At 33.6% G+C, this 10,134-nt stretch overlaps 1 protein-coding gene across 1 annotated transcript in view; it reads left to right on the top strand.

Moving 5' to 3' along the window:
* Positions 1–319: 319 nt before the first annotated feature.
* Positions 320–10,134, top strand: part of SI (sucrase-isomaltase (alpha-glucosidase)) — a 104,001-nt gene continuing 94,186 nt past the window's right edge. The window contains 4 exon segments of the mRNA XM_004674929.1: positions 320–488; positions 2,996–3,069; positions 6,939–7,059; positions 7,333–7,442. Of these exon segments, the coding sequence (XP_004674986.1) occupies positions 320–488; positions 2,996–3,069; positions 6,939–7,059; positions 7,333–7,442 (474 nt within the window).

Genomic DNA, 10,134 nt, shown 5'->3' with positions numbered 1-10,134 from the left:
AAACATTTCATATTTGTTATGAAAATTTTAAGTTTCTTTCTGGATATCTACCACTGAATAAAGATTTATATAAAACTTAGAGAATGCAAAAAAAGTCATGGAAATTTATTTTCTTCTTAGTGTACTAATATAATGTACATCACTATTTCACTCATTTTACTTAAAATGACATGCAGTTTACATTACAAACTGGAAGTGCTATCTGCAACTGAATTATGCTTAAAAATGAAAAAAATATGTACAATTTCAAGTTAAATGTTGGTGTATTGCAGTTGTATATTTTACATTTTAAACACATTTTTTTTTTTATTTCTTTTAGATGGCAAGGAAGAAACTTTCTGTGTTGGAAATCACTCTGATAGTCCTCTTTCTAATCGTTTCTATTATAGCTATTGCTTTAATTGCTGTCTTAGCAACTCGGTCAACTTCAAATGAAAGTAAGTACTGTCAAAAGCATTTAAGGTTAATATAAAGTTTATTTGACAGTAGTTACGGATTTCTGTGCTAATTTAGAGTTGATGCACACAACTCTGGTCTACCTAATCCATCTTGTCTTACTTCATTCTCTTCATTAAATCAAAATTTGAAAGGATGTTATCTTTTATCTTCTACTATAAGCAGAGTTAACATTTTCTACTGCTGTTAGTCTTCTGTTTTACATTTTTCAGTAACTGAGAACTCACCACATTGTGAAGCAACTCATTTTATCTTACCTACATCTGTTAGAAAGAATTAGGATCCTGCATTTGAATCATATGTAACATTGTAAATCAATGTTACCTTAATTTCAGACACATAAAAATCCCTTTTACAGTTGGTATTTATTTGTGTTTGCTACTCCATACATTCCCTTCTATTCACTTATACACACCTGTGCATGTACACACACACACACACCCCACAATTTTTCTTCTTTATTTTTGTGTCCATGTTACTTATTTGTTTGTTTCTTTTTTCTTCCCAATGAATTTAGTTCTTGGGGATTGTTCCTTTGTTCCTTATATATTTTATTTTTAATTTTAGTATATGTTTTAAACTTTTATATATACTTAACACCATTGTTTATTTTTGTACAATGATCACTTTATTTTCTCAGGTGTATTTCCCAATGAATTTCCACCACCAATTCACCCTTGCATCTTCCTCATAGTTCCATAGTCCCTTGTGCTCTTTAGACCCTCCCTTTAACCCTTTCCCAGGCCCTCTTCTGCAGAATATCACTGATTTACTGATTTATAGTTTCTTTCTTTTTTTTTTTTTTTCTAGATCCTCTCTATTCCTTCTACAAGTGAAACCAATCAGGTGTTTTTCCTTCTGACAAATTTCAGTGAGCAGAATTTGTTTTTGCTGTTGTTATTGGCATTAGTTTTTCTCTTTTGATTGCTGAGTAGTATTCCAGTATGTATAGTCACCACATCTTTTTGACCCAGTTGCCTATTTTTGGGCATCTTACCTACAATAAATAGTACTACAATAAACATAGGGAAGTATGTGTTCTTTTGTATTAATGATTTTGTGCCCTTTGGTGAATACCTAGAAGTGGAATTACCAGGTAATAAAGTAGCTCCATTTTTAGTAGAACTCCATACAACTTTTCATAGTAATTGGACCAATTTTCACTTCCACCAGTAGTGTAGGAGAGTTTCTTTTTTACCATAACCTCATCAACAGTTGTTAATTTATTTTTAATATGGGTCAGTTTTACTGGTGTAAGGTGGTATCCATGTTCCTGTATTTTATTCATAATCTATAAAACACATAATGAAATACCGTGGAATGCAGTTTTATTTTTTTTTACTTATTTTATTACAAAAGTATATTTTTACATCATTTTGTATATTTTTTTTTCGATCTCAATTGTAATCCCCGTGGGTTTCCCATCACCAAGTCACCTGTATGCCATCACCATAATCCCATGCATTTCCCTCCCCGTACCCCCATTTTTGATACCATTCCCCACTTCACCCCCGCAAAATGTCTCTGGTATATGGTTGTTCATTATTTTTGTTATTTTCTTACCTGGTCCATTATACGCCTGCTATGAGTGAAACCATCGGTATTTTTCTTTCTCTTTCTGGCTTATCTCACTAAGCATGATCTTTTCCAGCTCCATCCAAGTTGCTGCAAAAGACATGTGTTTCTCTTTTTTGGTTGCTGAGTAATATTCCATTGTATATATGTACCACATCTTTTTTATCCAGTCATCTACTTTTGGGCATTTGGGCTGCTTCCATGTTCTTCCAATTGTAAATAAAGCAGCAACAAACATGGGGGTACAGATATCTTTTTCAATCGGTCAGTGTTTTTGTGTGTTTTGGGTAGATACCTAGGAGTGGGATTGCTGGGTCGTAGGGAAGCTCCATGTTTAGCAGTTTGAGGAACCTCCAAACAGTTTTCCATAGTGGTTGTACTAGTTTGTGAATGTAGCTTTATTTTATTTCCTTTTGAATGTACCTCAAGGCTCTGTGTGAATATGTTTTGTTTTTCTGAGGATATAGCCAACAGGATAACTCAAGCAAATTTCTAAATGCTATTTGTCTTATTTTTCCATTTTAAAACTAAGATTTAAATTTCAGGGTCCTATTAAAAATGAAATTTGTGGCACAACAGGTTAAAGCACAACACTAAGAAGCTAAAGTCACTTCAGCATGAGGTTGATCCCCGCCCTGGGAGGTGACCATATGGCCTGGCAGACTTCTCCTGAGCCACCCGCTGCTCCCCTCAGCAGTGTGCTTCATTGATTTGCTGTTCTGCTCCCCACTCTGTCTCTGGTGAATCCTCTCACCCATCACACCTCTGACCGATACCCCAGTTCTGTATGCATAAATAAATAAATAAATCTTTAAAAAATGAAATTTATTTTTATTTTCATCACATATAAATTTGTGTAACATTTAGTTTACTCATTACTTGAAAGATTGTAGAAAAGGGCAAAAATCTTCATGTTTTATTTTTTGACTTATTTCTTTCTCAGAACTTGAGACTTTTGGTCCAGGCAAGTGTCCAAGTGTACAAAATGATCCTGTCAATGAGAGAATAAATTGTATTCCAGATCAACATCCATCACAGGTCTGTAATTAAAGTCCTTGATATTCTTATTGATAAATATGTGATATACTAATTATAGTATGATCATTTGATTAATATTGAATCAAATCCATATTTTAAATATATAACCATCAATTAAAATCCATTTGTCTATTGTAGCTCTGTGTGAATGAATGCATGACAATGGAAACCACTAAGTCTGCTTTTCTGTACCTCAATTTAATGCAAATAAGCAAATGAACCTTAATAAAATTTACCCTCTTTAAACTCTTTCATAAAGTAGAAACTGTTACAGTTAACACATAGACCATTTGAAAGAAAACATTCACATCCCATTAGAATATTGTAATAAAAGCATTAGTAAACATGAGAGGAAAATAAAGCTAACACTGATTCAAAAAAATAAATACTATTATGTTGATTATGAGAGAGAAGAAGCTCAAAAGTAGAACATTAAAGATAACTGAGTGAATTTGTGCAACCCTAAATGTCCTGCATTGGTCTTCCAAAACTGTGTGGGAATTAAGGCCAATTAATATGTATGTGTGTATTACATTTTACAACATCTATATGCAAAACATCTATATAGTTTCATTATATGATTATAATATAAATGGGTAATATATAACCACTATATTAAAACTAGAATATATGATATAACATTTATCAATATAGTATCTATATTTAGTGGGTGCATATAATATACATGTCTCACTTCTTTCACACTGTCCAACACACAAAAAATAAATAAATGAACTATAAAATTTCTATTATCTGTGAAACTGTTCGTATGTCATAGTAAACATAGCTTTCTGACAGAATTTGTAAAATTGCAAAGAGATGAGATTTTTCTTAGGACAGTATTAGAAATAATAGGTCCTCTAACTTCAGTTGAGTTGGAGAACACAAATTTTACTGTAACACAATGAGAAAATAAGCCAGATAATCTTTTTAGTTAATGATTTCTAATAATTAATCGAATATCAACATTGATATAGACTAGGAACAATATGTGCTAGTAAGTTTTTAAAGGGAAACATTTAAAAGTCAATGGCTTAAGCATTTGATGCCTACTATTAATCATATAAGCACGTTATTACAGGGTGTCAAACTTTAACTGAATGGACAAATTTAATTTCAGTTAATACATTTTACATTTTTCCATGTAAGTGAAGATGGAAAAGTTATGGTATTTAGAAAAATAGTTATGATAAATTGGAATGTACTAACTAGTCAACTGGGCTTCCATAACAAAACAAAACAAAGCAAAAAAAAAAAAAAACAGATTAACTGAAATATGTTCTCACTTTTCTTCAGGATAGAAACCAACATGCCATTAACATTGAATTCTGGTGAGAATGCTCTTTCTGTCATATGAACAGATGCATTCTTTTTTTTGAAAGATTTATTTATTCATGCATACAAGAAGTGAGGTACAGGCTAGAGGTGTGGGGGGAGGGGGTGAGAAGATTCACCAGAGACAGAGTCGGGAGCAGAACAGGCAGATCCATAAAATACCCTGCTGAGGGGAGCAGCTGGTAAGACAGTAGAGGTCTGCTGTCCCATGTGGACCTTTCCCTTACTGGGGATCAGACTTACTGATCCTTACTGGGGATAGCTTTATAGTGCTGAGCTTTTTAACTCTTTGTGCCACGAGAGAGAGCCAACAGTTTCAATCTTGTGTCTTCCTGGCATTTTCTCTGTACGTGTACACAGAAAGAGGATGAGTGAATGGCAGGGAGTAGAGGAGGAAGGAGAGCATTTTCCTCTTTTGAACATTAACATTTTTAAACAATTTGCTTTGTATATGTAGTTAGTTGAATGATGACCTCTAAAACTTCATGTCTACATGTAGTCTCAAAATGTGATCTTATTTGAAAATAGGGACTTTGTCAACACTGCTAATTAAATGAGGTAATGGTAGATTAAGATGGACTCTGAATCCATTTTTTTATCCTTATGAGAGGGAATGGCACACAGAGAACCACACGGAAGACTGTTTGAAGATGAAAATAGAGATTTGAGTGATTTATCTAAAAGCACAGACTGTTGGAAACAGGCAGAGTCTTCCCTTATATTTTATAAATACAAGTCTCTATTAGCCTCTGAAATAGGAATTTAAAAACTCACAAGTGTAAGAGAATAATTTTTTTTAAATTCAAACCACCCTATTGGTGACTGTTATGACAAACCTAGAAAAATAGCACATTTTAAAATATATATATTTGTGTTCACAAGAACTGAGATACAAGAAGAAGTACGGGGAGGGGGGTGAGAGGATTCATCAGAGACGGAGTGGGGAGCAGAACAGGCAGAATGGCTGAAATACACAGCTAAGGGGTGTAGTGGGCAGGTCAGGAGAGGTCTGCCATGCCATGCAGGATACCTCATGCTTCAATGGCTGCGGATAGCTTCATAAAGCTGTGCTTTAACCTATTGAACCACAAGCAAAGGTCCAGTACCACATTTTTTAATAAAGTTTACAATTTGTACAATGATCTTTTGTATTACTAGAATATTTCTGTAAGCTAAATAACTAGAGAAAAAATTGCCTGCTCATAAGTATGCATTTTCTACATTTGATTCTGATAGGTAATGATGCTTCATAAATAGCAGGTTCAATTTTACGCCCTTCTGCATTGTGCATGTATTATACATATATGTTTATATGTTTCTATAAATGTGTTTTATGCCACTTCAATTTGGTTTTAAAATAAGAGAGACATTTAGATATGTGTATATACACATAAACACATGTGCACATATATGTGGGTGTGCGTGTGCATGTGTGTGTGTGTGTGTACAGCATGGAGACTTTATTCTCAAGGCAAATAACCAACAACAAATCATAGCTGTTCAAATATAAAAGAGTGTGTCACACTATTAAATTTAAGTATTTAGTAGATTTTTAATTATATGAGTGCTAACACTGAGCACCACCATGTGACTCAAACTTTTTACCAACATAGATGATTTTTATTCTAATTTATGTTCCTATATAGATGATAAAATTATTAGGAGCTCTGTATTTTTTTTTTTTTAAGATTTATTTATTTGTGCATACAGAACTGGGTACAGGCCAGAGGCTTAGGGGCGGTGAGAGGCTTCACCAGAGACAGAGTGGGGAGCAGAACAGGCAGATGGACAAAGTACACTGCTGAGGGGAGCAGCAGGCGGGTCAGGAGAGGTCTGCCACGCCATGTGGTCGCCTCCAGGGCAGGTGGGAATCGAACTCATGCGGAAGTGGCTTTAGATTCTCTGTGCTGTGCTTTAACCCGCTGCACCACCAGGGAGGGCCGGAGCTCTGTATTTTACTTTACTCATTAGTGTAATGATAGCAACTAGTTACAACACTAGGTTAAAAAAAAAAAGTTCAGTTCACACAACTAAATATTAAACCACTACTTAGCTGGAAATAACTTCCTTAAACATTTTATGTAGGCTTGAATCAGTCATATCTTCATTTCTGTGTTGGCACACTTTTGATTGGTAATTAAGTAGTACGAATGAAAATTTTACTTCTTCTACATAGACAGCTTGGCAATAAAACACATTAAAACTACCAGTGGCAGAAACCTTTAAAATACTCAAACTGGTAGTAACATGTACTGAATTTGATAAATCACAACTCCCAATAGTCTCTAGTAGAATGTTGTAATATGTAATCAAGTAATTATATTTATTCCAAATGAAAGGACCAAATGAGTAATTTCTATTTTAGCATAATAATAATTGAGGAAATACTTTTTCTTAAAATTTTATAGTACAATGTATTGGATGAATAAATGTTTGAAATAGAAACTGATACTCAGTGTAATAATGCAAGTCATGTGATCCTATCAATAAATATTTGTTTAGTGTTTTTTTGTTGTTTTTGTTTGCTTTCTCAGGACATATGTACTAAGAGAGGTTGCTGCTGGCGGCCACAGAACAACACTGTTATTCCTTGGTGCTTCTTTGCTAGTAACCATGGCTATGAAACTGAGCAAAATGTGGCAACAACAAGAACTGGTGAGAAGTCCTCTCGCATGGTATTTTAGATGTATTGGGGAAAAAAATTCTTCCTTTTTTTTTTAGAAATCTCAAATTGCATGTCAAAAATATGTGCAATTAGTTATGGTAAAGATTTACTTTTTTGCATTTTCCAAATCATTAAAAGAAGAAAAAAAAACACATTATGTGAGAGATAGTCAATAAATTTAAAAGTATGAAAATATTTCAAAACTATTAAGCTTTATCACTGCATCACTTATATCTGCTTTTTAAAACAATATCTTCTTTAAGGACTTGAGGCCAAATTAAAGAGGATATCTTCACCTACATTATTTGGAAGTGATATTAACAATCTTCTTTTCACAACTCAAAGCCAGACACGCAACCGCCTCCGTTTCAAGGTTAGTTAGTTTGTTTAGTAATATCATAGTTTTTTTAACACAATTTTGTGCCTTTTTCCATCTCAGTTGTAATTCCCGTGGGCTTCCCAACACCAAATCACCTGTGTGCCATCACCATAGTCCTTCCTCCACCATTTTTTATCTCATCCTGTATTCCATCCCCTGTAAAATGTCTCTTGTATATAGTTGTCCATTATTATTATTATTTTTCCTCTGGTCCTTTTTGCTCCTGTTATGAATGAAACCATCCAATATTTTTTTCATTTTCTTCCTGGCTTATTTCACTAAGCATGATCTTTTCCAACTCCATCCATGTTGCTGCAAAAGACTTTTTTTTTTTTTTGGTTGCTGAGTAATATTCCATTGTATATATATGCCAAATGTTTTTAATCCAGTCATTTGCTTTTGGGCACTTGGGTTGTTTCCATGTAGCAGTAAACATGGGAGTGCAGACACAAAAATCAGTGTTTTTGTGTCTTTTGGGTTGATACCTAATTTGGGATTGCTGAGCCGGACGGAAACTCCATTTTTAGCAGTTTGAGAAACCTCCAAACAGTTTTCCATAGTGGTTGTATTAGTTTGCATTCCCACCAGCAGTGCAGAAGAGTTCCATTTTCTCCACATCGTCACCTACATCTGTTGTTGCTAGTTGTTTTAAGATGTGCCATTCTCTTTGGTGTGAGATGGTATCTCATTGTGTTTTAATTTGCATATCCCTTATTACAACTGATGTTGAACATTTTTTTCATATGCTTGTTGGCCATCTGCATTTCCTCTTTGGAGAAGTGTCTTTTTAGTTCTTCAGAACATTTTTTTTATGGGTTTACTTATTTTTGTTGAGTTTCATCATTCTATGTATACATTTGTGATCAATCCTTTATTGCTAGTTTTGTGTGAGAATTTTTTTTTTCCCAGTCAGTGGGATGCTTGTTTGGTTTTGTAATGTCTTTTTTGCTGTACAGAAACTTTTTAATTTGATGTAGTCCCATCTATTTATCCTTGCCTTCACTATCATTACATTGGTTCAGTGTTTTCAAAGATGTTACTGAATTGTATGTCTTGTGTTTCACCCATCTTTGCTTCCAGGTATTTTATGGTTTCCATTCCTCTGTCTAGGTCTTTAATCCACTTTGAGTTGATTTTTGTGCATGGTGCGAGATAGTGATGTAGTTTCATTTTTTTGCATGTAGCTTTCAAGTTTAGTTGTATGAATTTCTCATTACTAACAAAAGTCAGGCAGTCAGTATACCCTTTATCCTGCCAAGATATTTTTTTCCCCTTAAGAACTAAGTATTCCAAGTCATAGGGCTAGCTGGGCCTGTTACTTCCCTTCTCAGACTGGTGGCTCAAATGTATCATAAATAGCCCCTTCATAGTTATATTTTAGAATTTTGAAATATAGTTCCATAAATATTTGATAAAATGTTTAAAATATTTTAGATATTAGATAAAATATCAAATATTAAGTCTATTAATAAGAATATGTTCTTTATAAAATTTAGTGTTTTTTTATCATTTAAGTACAGACTGTGGTAAAGGAATGGGTTAAAATTTAAGAAGACTATTGACGGTTATGTAAATGCAGATTATTTCTCTTTAATGGTATCACCTGTATTAATGATTTTACAGTTAAAACCATTGTTTTTTTGGTAATTAGCTTCCTCACATATTCTTGGGATTTACAACACCCTATTCTTTTGTATATTTCCTCTAATCAACAATTACACAAGACTTTTTTTAAAAAAACAAAGTTGGAAATCCTTGTGAGATTCCTAGGGGAGTGTATTCTCAAGGACACTAAGGACAATTGAGTTCACAAATACTAGTATTATGAATTACTTTTAGTAATGTCATATTTAATATCAGTTAATTAAATATTTTTGTACGTTATCAATTTATGACCAACTAATACTGTTTATTCCTTAGTAATTAAGTCTGTGCCTAGGTTGTAAAAAATGCTATAATTAAAGTCATGACTAGAATAATAGTTTGTTGATATAATAATAAAATTTAGTGTATTTACTTTTAATTGAGGTGATGTTGACTTACATTACTGTGTGTGTCCCCTTCAGGCATCACCATCATCACGTACCTGCCTGCAGCTCACTCTACTTCACTACCATAGTCCACTGTTCCCCCACTCTTTGCTTTCACATCTCCCCCAAACCAATCTCCTCTTTATAACTCAGTTCTATAATCAGCTTTTCAAAGGTTAGTTTCTAACCTTGTTTGGTTTCTCCATATATCACATATAAGTGACAATATCCAGTACTTATCTTTCTCCTTTCAACTTTTTTCATTTAATATTATCCTTCCCAGCTCCAAACAAGTTGCTACAAATGACATGTTTATCTTTATGATCACTGACTAATATTCTAAAGTGTAATTATCCACCTTCCTTATCCATTCATCTATTTTAGGTCCCCCAGGTTGTTTCCATGGATTGATTAATGTCACTAGTGCTGTAATAAACATGGTGCTGCAAATATTAGTATTAGTAATTTTTTCTTGGTGGGGGAGGGGTTGTCCGCTAGAAGTGAAATTGTTGATTCATATGGAAGAGCCATTTTAAATCTTTTTTGAGACACCTCCGTGCTGCTTTTATAGGGCTGTATAAATCTTCATTCCCATTGACAGTGTAAGGGAGTCGGTTCCCTTGTCTCACATCCTCATCATCAATTTTTTTTTTTTT

This window comes from Condylura cristata, unplaced genomic scaffold (assembly GCF_000260355.1).
Source record: "Condylura cristata isolate star-nosed mole 26May11 unplaced genomic scaffold, ConCri1.0 scaffold00003, whole genome shotgun sequence".
NCBI classification, from domain to species: Eukaryota; Metazoa; Chordata; class Mammalia; order Eulipotyphla; family Talpidae; genus Condylura; species Condylura cristata.
Note: the sequence above shows the minus strand (reverse complement) of the source record. Positions and strands in the feature narration are given on the sequence as shown.